The following is an 18,189-nucleotide window of genomic DNA, read 5'->3' as shown; positions in this document are numbered from 1 at the left end:
AAAAAAAAAGAAAAAGAAAGTGCTATGAAAGGGTTAAATAAAGTCTTTAAATCAGATCTGCCATTTCAGGAACTAGATATTAAGTATGTGAGTGTTTGTGGAGTGATAGTATGGGATGACAAGGACTTTGTCTTGCTGTAGTGTGCACTTCATATGGCTAAATGCTTTGTTTTTGGTAGTAACTCTCTTAGAATTAGTATATATTAAGTTTTGCTGCAGTATGCGTGTATGTATGTATGTATTTTTTGAGATGGAGTCTTGCTCTGTTGCCCAGGCTGGAGTGCAGTGGCACTATCTCAGCTCACTGCAACCTACACCCCCCGGGTTTAAGTGATTCTCCTGCCTCAACCTCCCAAGTAGCTGGGATTACAGGTACCTACCACCACGCCTGGCTAATTTTTGTATTTTTAGTAGAGACAGGGTGCCACCTTGTTGCCAGGCTGATCTTGAACTCTGACCTCAGGTGATCTGCCTGCCTCAGCCTCCCAAAGTGTTGAGATTATGGGCTTGAGCCACCGCACCTAGCCTTGCTCAATTTTTAAAATCAGCTTTTCCTCACTGAAGGTGTAATGGTGTATTCTTTTGTTCAGTTTGGAACAATTATATATAATTTATTCTAAATTATATTTAAAATTCAAATAATGAGTTTAATACTTAAGCATATCTTTATCAAGGCACTAATGAAAGTCAAATGATACCTACCAATGATACGTACCAATGATACCTACCTGCACCAAAGCCATTGTCAGTAATGGGAGAGTCTGTCTCTTATCTTCTTACAGGATTCCGACTGACTTACTCTTTACCTTTATCTTAAATGTTTCTATAAGTTTTCTTTGGGCTTTGGCACAGTGTTAAGAGAGTGCTTGCTATTGATTCCTTAGTCCCATGCTCTCAAATACCATTGTCTTAGTTCTCCATCTTACGTATTTATTTATTTTTTAAGTAGCACCAATCTCTGTAATGGGGTTCAGGTAAATGTGATCTAGGAGTTTATTATCATTCCTAATTTATGATTGATTTTCCTTTAGGTAATAAGCAGTTCAGCTTATTGAACTTTTCTTCATATATCTTTAAAACATTCTTGAACTCATATTCAGGCTTTTCTTCTAGGTTCTCCTTCCTGGGGTTATGATGTTTGCAGAGTGAATTTAGCCCATTTCTTCTTTCCACATCCTTGAAATGGTTGTCCTTCATCTTTTTTCTATTTACTAGTATTAAAATGTCTTGCACTGATGCCCTTATAATCTACAGCTCAAAATCCCTTCAGAATTCTCATCTTGAAATGGAAATGCCTCAAATTTAATATGTGCTCTCTCAACAGTTTTCATTCTTCCAAACTTTTTTCTTGTTAATATTTCTTGCCTGATATTTTGTCAGACTTTCTCATGGATAGGTTATATCATTTTGTTTTGCATTCTATCTGTATGTTTGTCTGGACAACACCATGCCTTCATTATTTCACTTTTAAATTGAACCATATGAAATTTCTGTTTTTGAAGTAAAAATTGTTTTATTATTGGCAGTTTTATGAGTTTCACCTTATATATATAGTAGCCTCCATATATAACAATAATTATATTATCCAGTGAAAGCTTTGAGGTACTAGGAGATGGAAGATTATTTTCAGAGAAGACATTAGAGTTTAATATTTTGAGATTTCAGGTGACTTTGGAAATTTTTCTGGAATTTCAAGTTCAAAAGCAGAATAAAAATTAGTTTGATTTCAGTTATTTATGTATCATACAAGTAATATTGGCTATCTTTGGCTATTGATACAGATACTTTCTTTTTAAATATAATTTCAACTTTTAGATTCGGGGAGTACATATACAGGTTTCTGATGTAGATATATTGTGTGATGCTAAAATTTGGGGTACAGTTGACCCTGTCACTCAGAAATGTGAGCATAGTACTCAATAGTTAGTTCTTCAACCCTTTCTCCCTTCCACCACCCCAGTGGTTCCCAGTGTCTGTTGTAACCATCTTTATGAGTACTCAATGTTGAACACCCACTTGTAAGTGAGAACATTATATTTGGTATTTGGTTTTCTGTTCCCTCATTAATTCACTTAGGATGATGACTTCCAGCTCCATCTATGTTAATGCGAAGGACATGATTTTGTTCTTTTTTTATGGCTGTATAGTATTCTCTGGTGTCTGTGTATCACATCTTTATTGAGTCCACTGTTGATGGGCAATGATGAATCTTTGCTGTGATGAATAGAGCTATGATGAACATACAAATACACTTGTGTTTTTGGGAGAATAATTTATTCTCTTTTGGATATATACTCAATAATGGAATTTCTGGGTTGAATAGTAGTTTTCTTTTAAACTCTTTGAGAAATCTCCAAACTCCATTCTCCACAGTGGCTGAACTAATTTACATTTCCACCAGCAGTGAATACACATTCCTTTTTCTCTGCATCCTCACCAGCATCTCTTTTTTTGTTTTTGTTTTTTGTTTGTTTTTTCACTTTTCAATAATTGCCATTCTAACTGGTGTGAGATGGTATCTTATTTTGGTTTTTATTAACATTTATCTGATGATTAGTGATGTTGAGCGTTTTTTCATGTATGGTGGCCGTTTGTATGTTGCCTTTTGGGAATTGTCTGTTTATGTCTATGCCCACTTTTTAATGGGGCTGTTTGTTTTTTGTTTTTCATTTATTTAAGTTCCTTATAGATTCTGGATATCAGACCTTTGTCAGATACTCATTCTTCTTTTTAAATGTATTTTTTAAAGCAATTATGCTAAAGACCTCTTATACTAAAGCATTTGTTTAAATAAAAATTTCAAGAGTGGAACATTTTAAGGTAGTTAAATGAAAATGTTTAAGAGATGACCATGGGAGTGTTTTGCTGAATTAGAGGTCAGCATCACTGGATGCTGGAGTTGAAAATGTCCATGAACCCGAAGGCTTCAGTGATGGTGGGGAATAACTGGGATGTTTATAGATGGCTCAAGTGGGTAGACAGGGATTTGGCTTCTTGGTATGAGCTAGACAGAGTGGTTTTTATGTTATGTTGGAAAACTATTTTTAGGGTGGAATACTAATTGTTGGAAATGACCATGGAATGCAGTAGAAATAGTGAGTTCCTATCTATTAGTAAGTCCTGTAAACTCTGGGGCCTCAGAGACTTTATCAGTTGAGCAGCCATTATTCAAAAGAGTTTCAGGACAGACAGTGTCTTTAAGAGTGAGCAGGGTTCCAGTTAAGGTGACATTGTGTGACATATTTTAAGGTGGTAGGAAGTTTATTAAAGTAGATAGATGAGTTGAAAGCTGTTGAAAATGCTAATCACTCTTTCACCCTTGGTTTCTCCATTAGTACTGTCATTTCCCCTGGTTTTCTGGCTGCGACTTTGCCCTTCTTGATAGTTAATGCTGCTTCTTTCTTTGCCCATCTCTTCGACATTGGTGTTTTCTACCATTCCAGTTTTGTTTTTTATCTCTTCTGACTATACTGATTGAAGTTAAGCAATTTCATTTATTGCCTTAGCTTCAGATTTATTATTTATCTTTCTCATAGCTTTTGTACTTTTACATGTGTGTTATTTAGTCTGCTTATTGTGTCATGCCTTACTGTTTTCTACTTGGCAGAATTCTGTTAGTCCTTTAAGGCTCAACCTCTGATTTAATTTTCAATCAAATTTTAGTTATCTAGTCCTGTTCCTACCCTACCAGCTCTACATTAGATGTGGTCTATATTCCCTTAATACGTTGTATACCATCATCATAATGCTTGCTATAATATTTCAACTATTGGCTTTCTTGTTTGCCATCTCCCCTAGACTGAACTCAGTGAGGGTAAGGGCTACAATTGTTTTTAGATCCTGTTCTTCTCAATACTTAGGAGGTACCTAGAATTGGTAAATATTTGAATGAATAAGTTATTATATTGCCAACTTTGCCTGTATTGCCGCAGAAGATACTAATGCTAATAAGTCTCTATAAAAAACCCTGTTCACCCTTATCAGTCATTAAAGAAATGAGTTAATAATAAGGTACTGTTTTCAATAGGTAGTAAAGAATAGTAGTTAACAGCCATGAATTCTGTAACAAGAAGCCTACCTTAATTTGAATTCCAGTTCTGCCACTTACGGAATGATTTTGGACAAATCATTTAACCTTTCTGTGCCTCATTTTTCACATCTGGCAATCAGTAATATATAAGCATTAGTTGTTAATATTTTACATTTATAAATTTGTTCAATATATCCGGGTTAGAGTAAGACAACCACATATTGTTGATAGAAATTTAAATTGGTATAGTGTTTCTGGAAAGCAGTTTTCTTTTGATTGAATCATTTTATTTTTAATACTCTCTTAATCAAATCTGAAGTAACCTTTTAATAAAATCTGAAAATGAAATGAAATCTGAAAGACCAATATGTTCCAGAATAATATATGATAGTTTGCAGGCACCTTAAATCTCTCATGAGAAAGGGAATAGTGTTTAGTGTTATTCAACAATTAAATGTTTGCATTTTAGTGGCATGGAAAATTATTATGGTTTAACAGACAAGATATAAAACATAAAATATTTCAGATATGTTTCTAAAACCCTTAAGAAGGAGGTGTTAAGATACTGACTTGTGGTTGCTTTTGGGTGAGGGGATTTAACCTCTGTCAGACTAATGTTTGTTTATAAAGTGTGATTAAAGGCCTGGTGCAGTGGCTCACGCCTGTAATACCAGAACTTTGGGAGGCTGAGGCGGGCAGATTGCTTGAGCTCAAAAGTTGGAGACCAGCCTGGGCAACATAGTGAAACCCATCTCTATTAAAAATAAATTTAAAAAAAAATAAAAGTGTGATTAACAACTGACATGCTAAGTTTTTCTGTTTAACAACTAAATGAGGTAATGTGAAAGTTCTTTGGCTATCTTGTATTTTTTTAAGTCACTGTCGTTCATCTCTCATACTTTTATTGTAAAATCAAACTGTTGTATTAAAGAAGTATAACATCGTGTTTTCACATAATTCTCTACCATTGCATTTAAAAATGGGAACTTCTAGCTATATTTTGTTGGTGGTTATCCCTCCTGTTAATTTGCCATTAGTGCCTAGTTTGATAGAAATTATTTTCCTAATGTAAATTTATTTTATGATCATGGTGATGCCATTTTGGTTTGGCTTAGGCTTTTTTTTTTGTCTCTCTCTCTCTATTTAATCTGCAGCAACTGGAACAGATCCAGAAGGAGCTAAGTGTTTTGGAAGAGGATATTAAGAGAGTGGAAGTAAGGAATCAAGAATTTCTCGCATCCTTAGGAATTTTTCAATTTCATGAAATTGTCACCTTTCCATTAAGTTACCATGTTAAGTTTATGGGATTGGTCTTAGAAGAAAGTAACAACTGTTACTTTCATTTTAATTGAGAATAAATTTTTGTAAAAAAAAAAAAAAATCTCAACACTTGATGATAACGTGTAGTCTAAATTTGTTTTACAATGTTTTATTGCCATAATTTTTCTCGATTAGATTGACAAAAAAAAATCGCTTAGTTTTCTTGGAGTGCCATCATAACTTAAAACTGTCAATTATTACCACTAAAACGCTTTTTTTATTAACAATTTTTACATACCTACTCTGCGCATTTCTAGGAGTTAAGGTTAATTAAAAGAAATATAAGAATACATTACCAATATTCTGGGAATTTACGTTTAATATAGTTTACCTAAGAAAATTTATGGGAGGATCCTTGGGAGTCTTATAGGATATTATGATTTGAAGTTTTTGCCTTTGGCTGTATTTATTAAAAAATTTAGTTTGTGTTTTTAATTATTTATATGTGTTATAATTTTCTTTTGCTGATATGTAGAACATGTTAAAGATTAATGGATTTAATATTCAGTGGATGTTCAGTATCCTCTGTGGCATTCTTAAGTTGTTACACATTTATGTCACTTACTTGACTGTATAATTGAGCTGAGCTTGGATTAGCCAGAAATAATCCTATCTGATGATGCATCTTTAGTGGCATTTTAAAATTTGCTGTTTTTTCATTAATCAAAATTACATAAAAAAGGAAGCTAGATTGTCAGTGTGAAAGGCAAAATTTATATAATGGTTGATTAGGCCTATTCCTCTGGGTTACTGATCGAAAATTAGAGTTTAAGTCATTACTAAACAAAGCTAATATTTCAATCTTAATGTTTGTGGAGAATATATATAAAGCAGAGACTTGACATATTCTGGGTGTTTTTGGTGCTTTTGTGTTCAAGAGTTGAACCTGATGATCCAGTTATCTTACTCTCATATTTATCTTAGTATTTATCAATAGATAATCACCTGAATTAATGATGTACTAGTTCACTATTCACGTAGTATAATGTACATGTCATTTAAAATATTTACATTTATCTTTTTCTGTATTTGGTGGCTTCATTAATGATGAACAATATTTAGTAAACAATTTATAGTTCTTTAAGATTGTGTACCATAAAAAAGGCTTGTCTCTTAATTTTTCACATGTCCTTTCTTTTGTATTCTGTGGAGAGGAAGCCTTCAGAAATTTGATGTTGAGACAAATGGGGACTGATGAAAACCCGGGAATAGAAAGGAATATATCATGCCTGTTTTTGATTTATATATCTTCTATTTGAAATGTCTACTATAATTCAAATAATTTTATTTTCAGGAAATGAGTGGCTTATACTCTCCTGTCAGTGAGGATAGCACAGTGCCTCAATTTGAAGCTCCTTCTCCATCACACAGGTACAAGCGTCACACTTGCAATTGATTAGAATTCATGTTACAAAATGTGCATATGGTCTAGTTCTTTAGGAGCGTTTTCCATGCAATGTGTGAAACCCCTGAGAAATTACTTTGGTCATGATCTAGAAATGAGATTCATATGGCCCTTCTGTTTCCTTAATGCAATGAATTTCATGCCAGGAAGAGTTAGCGAGTAGAATACTATAATGTTATGAATTCACAGTTGGATTAAAAGTTTGATGACTTTCTTAAAGTAATGATAGCTTTAAATATCTTGTGAATTAAAGTCAGATGACATTAAAAAATCTAAATTTGAGAACATGAAGTGGTAATATTAGGGAAAAACGTGGTAAGATAAAACTTTGGACTTTCCCCCCTAACTTGTTAAATTTTATTGGGCAGATCACTTTTCCCACATTTAAAATGAGGGCAATAGACAGATCTATTAGTTTAGATTTCCTTGATATTTTCTTATAATTCCTTGTTATTAATTTAATTAATTATTCTCTATGTTATATTAGAATGGCGTTATATTTGTCATGACCATTTCCCAAGATTTTAGAATAATGCCCGGCTTCGTTTAGTAGTAGCTATTTGTAAAATATAGTGAATGTGTGTGTTTCCCTTTTAGCTTCAAAATTCTATCTCATGAAATACGTACTATCTCAGTCTTGAGTTTTGAATTTTTATGCTTGAAATGTTCAAACTAAGAACAGTTTTACATGAAATCATGTGTTTTTGGTTTGTTAAATCCACCCTCTGCTTAGGATAATGATGCATGGAATCTTAACAGACAAATAGTTTTAGGATAATGTGGACTCTCAGGAAGTCCAATTCTACTATGGTAGATTATAATAAGCTTCAGAAACTATCACTTTAGGAAAGCTGTTGTGGATCTAGTTTGGTACATCGTGTACAGAAAGAGTGCAGGGATGTTCTAGTTAAGGAGAATTCAGAGGTTTGACATTTTTCCCATTAATTATAGTATGGAGAATCTTTGTGAGTTCTGGTTGATTCTGGTGTTATTTTAGCTGTGTAATTCAGTTGATTTTCTTCTATATTTTTATTTCTTTGAAACATTTGAGAATGACTTGTCTGTATATATTGTTATCTTTAAGCCTAGAATTCAGTTCTGATATGCACAGGATCTTTGTCAGTGGAATATTTATTATGTAAGTACATACAGGGAAGAAAAAGTTGACATATCACAAAAAGTTCACTAATAATGATTCATTCCCATTGTCTTATTCCTCTCTGTTTAACAGTAGCAAATTTTTTTTTAATATATGTTGTTTCCAGATCTTTGTTACTCAGTCTGTCATTGATTATTGAATTTTATGAACTTGTGACAGTATAGTGAATTTACTTAATTGCTCTATCTATTGAATACCTCTGATGTACTAGGAGCTATTCTAGGTGTTGGATCTAGCTGACAAAGTCCCTGTCCTTTTGGAACTTACCTTTTGGAATGTGTGTATGGAGGTAGGGGGAGATCCTAAAAGGGCTAATGTATAGCATAGTAGTAGTATATAACATAATACAGTCATGCACTGCATAATGATGTTTCAGTCAGTGATGGACTGCATATATGATGGTGATCTCATAAGAAAATAATGATCTCATAAGCACATAAAGAGACCTAATATATGACACTTGATATTGGCATTGCAGATCAAGTAGGGGAAATGACTGATATTCAGTAATGGTGCTGGGACATTGGTTTTTTGCATATATATATTCACATATGTATACACATATGTGTGTATATTCACATATATACACATATATGTATGTATATATGTACATACATATCTGTGTGAGTGTATGTATATACATACATACACACACACACCATCTTGGTTTGTGTGAATATACTCTGTGATCACATAATGACAAAATTGCCTAATGACACATTTCTCAGAATGTGTCCCTGTCATTGAGTGATGCATGACTGCACTACCTTAGGAAGAATAATTAGGCATGGTAGGGGTTTGCAAGAGGATTCTGTTTTAGTTTTCATAGCCAGGATTCTCCAAGGAGGTGGCATCTAAGTTGACACATTAATCAAGTAAAGACTAATTATGATAGAAAGTTATGGGATGGTGTTAAACAACATCTGATTTAGATTTTAAAATGTTTACTTGGATTCCTGTGTGGAGGACAGAGAAGATACTACCAGTGTCCCTCTCAACCCCCTGACATTGGAAGCTAGGGAGAAAAGTTAGGAAGCATTGTAGCAGTCAGAAGAGTGGAGGTTGGTTTGCATTAGGATTTTATTGATGGAAGAGGTAAGAGTGGTGGTATTGTAAAATAAAGTAGCAGATCTTGTAAAACATACTAGATTGCATGAGGTTTATGAAAATGTTGTTGGAGAATTGCTAGAATTGCTTGCAAAGCTGTCATTAAATTAGATTCTAGCAGAGTTATATGGGTTAACAGTTCAAGAAGCGAAAATAGGCAAACAGTATTTTCTTCAAGAGTGTTTTGATGTTTTCTGTAAACAAGTGATTTGAGTATCACTGAAGGTTTCAGAGAGGCACTTGGGAAAAATGATGTAGCCCTTAAATACTCTTGAGTGAAAATGATCCTTAAGATTACGATTTGAAATCAGACATGCTGACATGAATATTATCTTTTATAATACTATTAATATTTGATTTTTCTTTAAGCAGCAGCATGTAGTTGCAATTTTACTCATCATTTTTCTTTCAGAATTATTAGCTTTATTATTTAAATGCCAGACAATTTTTGTTCTTATTCCTCACTAAAAAGTTTTGATCTCTCTTTTAAACAGGCTTACTTTACAAACTTCTTTCCTAGATTCGTTAGTTTTCTGTAATGATTATCTTTATTATATGTCAGGTCACTGAATCCTTTACATAGATTCTGGGTTTATGTTTAGATTATGTATTTAAATGAAAAAAGAAAAGCAGAAGCCAGATAATGGTATTCTGTCCCTTTCCCAGTCCCCCACAGAACTTTATATTCTACCTACTTTGATTAGCTATAATTGTCATATCCTGTTTTACTGCTTCTGCCTTGTTTAGATCCTTAGCATCACCTAATCTAGCAATAATCTTTTAACCTATCCTCTTATGTGTTATTGTCAGAAATATGATGTTTCTTTCCTGCTTAAAATTTTTCAGTAGCTGCCTATCATGTACGTTGGTTTAGATCCATCTCTTTGCATGACCCTCCGTAATTACCTAGCCCCAGCCTACTGTTTTTGTGCTTTAAAATTGTATGTAACTCTCAAAGCAGAATGTTAGAGTATCTTGCTTATACTGTTCCTTTTGCCTAGAAACTTCTCCTGGATTCAACTGTTAAGTAACTATCCCCAAAGACCTGAAACCTAGGGTGAGGGCTTTCTTTTTATTTTTTATTTTATTTATTTTTTGTTTTTATTATTATACTTTAAGTTCTAGGGTACATGTGCATAATGTGCAGGTTTGTTACATATGTATACTTGTGCCATGTTGGTGTGCTGCACCCATCAACTCGTCAGCACCCATCAACTCGTCATTTACATCAGGTATAACTCCCAATGCCATCCCTCCCCGCTCCCCGTAATACGCCCTGGTGTGTGATGTTCCCCTTCCCGAGTCCAAGTGATCTCATTGTTCAGTTCCCACCTATGAGTGAGAACATGCGGTGTTTGGTTTTCTGTTCTTGCGATAGTTTGCTGAGAATGATGGTTTCCAGCTGCATCCATGTCCCTACTGAGGACACGAACTCATCCTTTTTTTATGACTGCGTAGTATTCCGTGGTGTATATGTGCCATATTTTCTTAATCCAGTCTGTCACTGATGGACATTTGGGTTGATTCCAAGTCTTTGCTATTGTGAATAGTGCCGCAGTGAACATACTTGTGCATGTTTCTTTATAGCAGCATGATTTATAATCCTTTGGGTATATACCCAGTAATGGGATGGCTGGGTCATATGGTACTTCTAGTTCTAGATCCTTGAGAAATCGCCACACTGTTTTTCATAATGGTTGAACTAGTTTACAATCCCCCCAACAGTGTAAAAGTGTTCCTATTTCTCCACATCCTCTCCAGCACCTGTTGTTTCCTGACTTTTTAATGATTGCCATTCTAACTGGTATGAGATGGTATCTCATTGTGGTTTTGATTTGCATTTCTCTGATGGCCAGTGATGATGAGCATTTTTTCATGTGTCTGTTGGCTGTATGCATGTCATCTTTTGAGAAATGTCTGTTCATATCCTTTGCCCACTTTTTGATGGAATTGTTTTTTTTTTCTTGTAAATTTGATTGAGTTCTTTGTAGGTAACTATCCCCAAAGACCCCAAACCTAGGGTGAGGTCTTTCTATTCTTTTTTCAGATGCCCTTTCCCTAAAAACTTAAGGGAAGGGAAAGGAAGCAGGAGATAGAATTAACCACTTGTTTTGTAAAGATTTCTACTTATTTTGATCCTGTTTCTATAGTATGTGTTACTTTGGAAAAAATACATGTTTTCCATGCTGTACTGTAATTCTGTGAATATTGTTTTTTTCTTATACTTCCACATTTTTATGTATTTATATATAATAGGGACTTAAATATAAGGTTTTGAGTAAATATATACCTAACCTAGAATGTCATTTAATTTTCAGTTTGTGAATTTACTGAAGCATGACATTTAGTATACTTAATAAGTAAATTAATTATTTTAATCTTACTATAAAAGCTATCAGTTATGCTTCATTGAGGTGAGGTATTTAAAAAATAAAAATAAAAATCAGTTGAATTTTTTAACCTTTTAAGCTTTCATCCATTTCAAACCTTCCATATAATCACTCAAACCTATGACTGCTATACTTAGAACCTTTTTAATCTGTTTTAAATTCTAAGGAAGAAAGTCTTCACAATTCTCAATATAAACCATAGTTTACATTTTATTGTTGCATAGTTGTGTGTGTCAAATAATGAGTAAATTAGAGATTGGTAGGCAAGCATAGTCTCTTTTACCTATTGCGAAGTGGAATTGGTTCTTTTGTATAGGAAGGTGATTGTGAGGATATATATCCTAATTGCCCTTCTAGAGTATTATTAATGTTTTAGACATTTTTTAACTTTTTAGCTCAGACTTTATTTAAATAATACGGCAAAACATTTTTGTTAGGTTCTCTTCCTGGCAAATAGGACAGTGCTGATTTTTTTTAGATTAAAACATACTTAGACTAGGCTTGATTATCTCTGAATTTTTGAGAGCGTAAACTGGGTGGACTCTACATGGACTGACAAATGTGGATGTTAGGCTCTTTAAATCTTATTTAGTTTAATATTCTGTGTAATTGAATAGAAAGCACTGCTGAGTAACTTATTATCAAGCCTATGAAGCCATTAGCTTAGTATAAACCTAGTATTACCCTCTTGTGGTTAGCTGTAGATCTGGTGTGATGAGGAACATTGGCGTACAATTATTAGATTTTAAATCCTCGTCAAAGCCATTGCAGTAACTTTGCTTTTAAATTTCTGAATGTATCTTATTGATGTGATTTCTCTCTTAGAAATAATTATCTCATAATTGCTTTATTCTTTGTCTTTAAGCAGTTTTGGAATGGTGAGTTATTAGTCTCTTCTGTGTGTTCAGAACATCAGAGAACTTAGTTTGAAAAATGTTGTATTAGTTGAAGCTTCTCTATCTCCTTCAGCTGGGTATGCTTTATAAGATCCAGGTAGTTGCTGGAGTTAAATTTGCATAATAAGTCTTGTTTTTCTAAGATAGTATGTAAATGTAGTACAAAATACAAGTACTAAATAAAATTTTTTGATCTATAGTCTCTTATCTTTAAAATGCTTTTACTGATAAGAAATTGCTATTGATTGAAAGTTTAATTCATTTTTTAAAAAATTGTCATGCAGGTATGCATTAGTTTAAATTCTGAATTGCCTATTTCCTGTGCTAGAGGAAGGAGGAGATTTATGAATAAAATATGTAGGTAAGACTTATATAAGACACTTTTGATTTTATTTACTCTATCAAACATTTTTGAAGCATACCTTTTATTTGTGTTTCTATAATTTTGACAAAGTTCCAGATGAATCAAAGTATAGGGATAATAGGAAAAAGCAAGGAGTCATTTTATGGAGGCTAGGAATATTTAACATTAAAAATATGTATGTAGGGTAGTGATCTAATACCTTGTGAATTCATATATTTTATAATTTGAATACATTAATGATACTTAAGAAACAATATTGCGTAATAGCTTCTGGACTACATTAAGAAATTCCTCTAGTTTACTCTTGTCACTCTGTGCAATTATACTAATCTCTGGTCATTGAAAGAATATATGCTTGGGATGGGTATGGAGGACAGGGATGAGTCTTTAGTAGATGAAAAGTGAGCCATCTTCCCTATTTTTGCATAGTGAGTCTTTGGCTGGATTATTACCCCTGACATTGTCATCTACCACTTCACATGTTAATGCTTAAGTTCTTAGTACTTTTTGACAACTGTTATTGGTTCAACAACTTTATTTGATAAGTTTTTTTCTTAATGCAGGAAATGAAATGTTTTTATGATCAAGTTGAACTAATCCTTAAAGGGAAGCTTATGACAATACAGGAAATTATCTGTACACAGGCTAATACTTTTTCTCAAATCTTCAAGGTTAGGTGATTATAGATGGATTTTTAAGAAATTTCAACTACACTTGCATTGGAGAGTTTTGAACATACATGATGTTTTGCTGTATTTTAATGAAGCTTACCTTTATGTGAGAGTAGTAAAACCATTTGATTGTTTTATTCTTGTGAGTACTAAGGGTTACTTGACTTAATTCTGACCCTAAACTGTGCCAAGGAATTGAACTTGATGCCAAAGTCAGTAAAATAATTGAAGAATCTTAAGGAATCTTGATTGTGAACTAAAACAAAAACAAACACAAAACAGAGGAAACAAACTTCCATGGCAATAACGTAGGGGATACTCTTCGTACACCTGTAATTTCTTATTAAAATTGATAGGTAATACAAATTCAGTAAGTTCTGAAAACGTTTCTTAAAACTGTAATTTTCTTTAGAATAGTTGAAGAATTTATTTTCAGTCATTCAACCAGTATTTGCGGTGTACCAGGCATGTATAAAACACTGTGTTAGAACCCAATTATTGAGAGAAAATATTTGTAAATCATATATTGGATTACGTGCTAACATGCAAAATATACAAGGAACGAAATATACAAATATTCTATGAAACAACCTATTTTTAAAATGAGTAAAGTACTTGAACAGGTATTTCTCAAAAGAAACCATAGAAATGGCCAACAGATATATGGAAAAAATGCTGAACATCTCTAATCATTGGAGAAATGCAAATTAATGCACATCACCTCACATTTCTTAGATTGGCCATTATCAGAAAGATGAAACAAATGTTGATGAGGATGTGGAGAAAAGGGAGCTGTTATACACTGTTGGTGGTATTATAATTAGTACAACTACTTTGGAAGACATTATGGAGGTTCCTCAAAAAACTAAAAATAGAACTAAAAATAAAAATACGATCCTGCAATCCCGTTACTGGGAATATTCTCAAAGGAAATAAAATCACTATGAAAAAAATCCCATCTTCTTTGTCCCATTATTCACAGTAGCCATGCAAACAATGTAAGTATTTATGTAAATGGATGAATGGATTTAAAACATATGTTGTATGTGTGTATACATACATACACACACACACACACACACACACACACGAATACTATTGCACCTTAAAGAAAACCCAGGAAGTTCTGTCATTTGCACCAACACAAATGAACCTAGATGACATTATGTTAAGTGAAATAAGACAGGCACAGAAAGACAAATACTATATGATCTTGCTTACATGTGGAATCTAGAAAAGTTGAACTCACAGAAGTAGAGCATAGTATGGTGGTTAACAGAGATTAGAAGTGGATGGGGAGAGGGGAGAAGTTGGTCAGTGAGTACGAAGTTATAGTTAGAAAGAATCAGTTCTGGTGTTCTGTTGTGCGACAAGGTGGTTATAGTTAATGATAGTGAATTGTGTATTTTAGAATAGCAAAAGAGAGGATTTTAAATGTTCTCACAAATATTTGAGGTGGTGGATATGCTATACTCTGATCATTTCACAATGTATGCAGGGATCACAATATTTTATACCTCATAAATATTCACAATTATTATGTAAACTAAAAATAAAAATGTAAAAACACTGTTAGGCACTGGGATATATTGATGAATATGACAGACCCTAGAACCCTGTTCTCATGGTTACATATTCTTAGGAGGAAAAATAAGATATGTGGCTGAATTGATTATTCTCTTTAAAATTTGGTGTAAATAGACTTTTTGATTCCAATAATTTATAATCATCAAACTGTTTAACTCAAAAACTGTAGTAATTATGATTAATTGGTAGGCATTTCAGGATTTCTATAAAATATCCTTGAGTTCTTGTTAAGAACTAAAATCATCAACAGAATGAAGGATAAAAATCATATGATCATTTCAGTTGATACTTAAAAAGTGATGTTGATGCCAGGCGTGGTGGCTCACACCTGTAATCCCAGCACTTTGGGAGGCCAAGGCGGGTGGATCATGAGGTCAAGAGATCAAGACCATCCTGGCCAGCATGGTGAAACCCTGTCTCTACTAAAAATACAAAAAGCTGGGTGTGGTGGTGCACACCTGTAGTCCCAGCTACTCAGGAGGCTAAGGCAGGAGAAATTGCTTGAACCCAGGAGGCAGAGGTTGCAGTGAGCCGAGATTGTGCCACCGCACTCCAGCCTGGTGACAGAGCGAGACTCCGTCTCAAAAAAAAGAAAAGGAAAAAAAAAGTGATGTTGATGAAGTTCAACATTCCTTCATGATAAAAACCTTTGATAGACTGTTTATAAAAGGAACACACTTCAACGTAATAAAAGCCATATGTGACAGACCTATAGCTAGTCGTACTAAATGGTGAAAAAGTGAAACCTTTCCTCTTAGATCTGGAACTCAACAAGGATGCCCACTTTGACCATTGTTACTCAACATGGTACTGGAAGTCCTAGCTAGAGCAGTCAGATAAGAGAAAGAAATAAAGGGCATCCAGATTGGAAAGGAAGAAGTCAAATTATCCCTGTTTGCAGATGATATGATCATATATTTGGAAAAATCTATAGACTCCACCAAAAAACTATTAGAACGAAATGATACAGATTCAGTAAAGTTGCAGGATACAAAGTCAACATACAAAAAATCAGTAGCATGTTTATATGCCAGCAGTGAACAATGTGAAAAAGAATAAAAAGATATTCTTATTTATAAAGCCACAAATAAAACTAAGTACTTAGGAATTAACCAAAGAAGTGAAAGGTGTCTATAATGAAAACTATAAAGCACTGATGAAAGAAATTGAAGAAGACACAAGTAACTGGAAAGATATGCCATGTTAATGGATTGGAAGAATCAATATTGTTAAAATGTCCATACTACCCAAGCAATCTACAGATGCATTGCAATCACTATCAAAACACCAATGATATTCTTCACAGAAATCGAAAAAAAATCCTAAAATTTATATGGAATCACAAAAGACCCAGAAGAGCCAAAGCTGTCCTGAGCAAGAAGAATAAAAATAGAGGAATCATATTACCTGATTTTAAATTATACTGTATAGCTATAGTAACCAAAACAGCATTGCATAAAAACAGACACATGCCAATGGAACAGAATAGAAATAGAGGACCCCGAGACAAATTTACACACCTATAGCGAACTTGTTTTTGACAAAGGTGTTAAGAACATACATTGGGGAAAAGACATTCTCTTTAATAAATGGTGCTGGGAAAACTGGATATTTATGTGCAGAAGAATGAAACTTGATTCCTACTCTCATCATATGCAAAGATCAAATCAAAATGGATTAAAGACTTAAAGGCCTCAAACTATGAAACTACTACAAGAAAACATTGTGGAAACTCTGGGCAAAAAATTTTTGAGTAATACCCCACAATCACAGGCAACCAAAGCAAAAATGAACAAACGGGACCATATCAAGTTAAAAAGCTTCTGCACAGCAAAGGAAACAATCAACGAAGTGAAGAGATAGCCCACAGAATGGGAGAAAATATTTGCAAGCTACTTATCTGACAAGAGATTAATAACCAGAATATACAAGGAGCTTAGACAGTTCTATAGGGAAAAAAATGTAATAGTCATTTAAAAATGAGTAAAAGATTTGAATAGACACTTCTCAAAAGAAGAAAAAAATGGCAAACCAGTGTATATAGAAGTGTTCAACCTCATTGATCATCAGAAACGCAAATCACAACTACAATGTGATATCATCTCACCCCAGTTAAAATGGCTTTTATCCAAAAGTTAGGCAGTAACAAATGCTAGTGAAGATGTGGAGGAAAAGGAACCCTTGTCTTTGCTGGTGGGAATGTAAATTAGTACAACCACTATGGAGAACAGTTTGGAGGTTCCTCAAGAAATTAAAAATAGTAGTATATTACCTGACAATCCCACTGCTGGGTATATATCCAAAAGAAAGGAAACCCATATATGAAAGAGTTATCTGCGTTCCCACGTTTGTTGCAGCACTGTTCACAATAGCCAAGATTTGGAAGTAACCTATGTGCCCATCAACAGATGAATGAATTGAGAAAATGTGGTACACATACTCAATGGAATACTATTCAGCTGTAAAAAAGAATGAGATTCTGTTATTTGCAACAACATGGATAGAAATGTAGGTTATTATGTTAAGTGAAATAAGCTAGGCACAGAAAGATAAACAACACATGTTTTCAGTTATTTGTGGGATCTAAAAATCAATTGAACTCATGAAGATAGAGAATAGAAAGATGGTTACCAGAAGCTGGGAAAGGGTAGTACGGGGCTGGGGAGGTGGGAAAGTTTAATAGATTAAAAAAAAAATTAATTAGAAGGAATAAGGTCTAGTATTCGATAGCACAACAGGGCAACTATAGTCAATAATAATTTAATTGTACACTTAAATATAAAAGTATAATTGGATTGTTTGTAACACAAAGGATAAATGCTTGAGGGGATGGATATCCCCATTCTCCATGTTGTGATATTACATGTTACATGCCTGTTCCAAAATATCTCATGTACCTTGTAAGTATATACACCTGCTGTGTACCCAGAAACATTAAAAATTTAAAAAAAATTAAAAAGATCTAAAATCACTGCTTGACGAAGATGTTAAAAGTTCGTTTAGATTCTGAAATCTGAGGTGTGAAGAAGCCAAATTGCAGTGTTCATGAGTATCAACCAAGACTCCTATTTGAAATGCAGATTTTAAAAATCTGATTGATTAGGTTTGAGGTAGATCTCAGGTTCAAATGCAGGCCTGGGGTTGGGGCGTGGCAGAGATGCTACTTTAGAAAATATGGGAAGATTGATTTAGTAATTGATGATAAGCCTGTGTTACTTACATGTGCTTAAATAAATCCTTAAATCTGATATGCTTATTTT

The 18,189-nt window shown here is 33.6% G+C and overlaps 1 protein-coding gene across 2 annotated transcripts in view; it reads left to right on the top strand.

Annotated features, from left to right (window-relative positions):
• The window catches only part of RFWD2 (ring finger and WD repeat domain 2, E3 ubiquitin protein ligase), a 263,804-nt gene that overhangs the window by 66,187 nt on the left and 179,428 nt on the right, over window positions 1–18,189 (top strand). The window contains exons 7-9 of one of the 2 annotated variants that reach the window (XM_011962375.1): window positions 5,185–5,244; window positions 6,645–6,721; window positions 7,840–7,893. In XM_011962375.1, coding sequence (XP_011817765.1) covers window positions 5,185–5,244; window positions 6,645–6,721; window positions 7,840–7,893 — 191 coding nt within the window. The remainder of the gene's footprint in view (window positions 1–5,184; window positions 5,245–6,644; window positions 6,722–7,839; window positions 7,894–18,189) is intronic. The other variant, XM_011962376.1, reaches the window with a different exon arrangement.

Source organism: Colobus angolensis, unplaced genomic scaffold, assembly GCF_000951035.1.
Source record: "Colobus angolensis palliatus isolate OR3802 unplaced genomic scaffold, Cang.pa_1.0 Scaffold59, whole genome shotgun sequence".
Classification (NCBI taxonomy): domain Eukaryota; kingdom Metazoa; phylum Chordata; class Mammalia; order Primates; family Cercopithecidae; genus Colobus; species Colobus angolensis.
The sequence above is the reverse complement of the archived record's forward strand: the minus strand, read 5'-3'. Positions and strand labels throughout refer to the sequence as shown.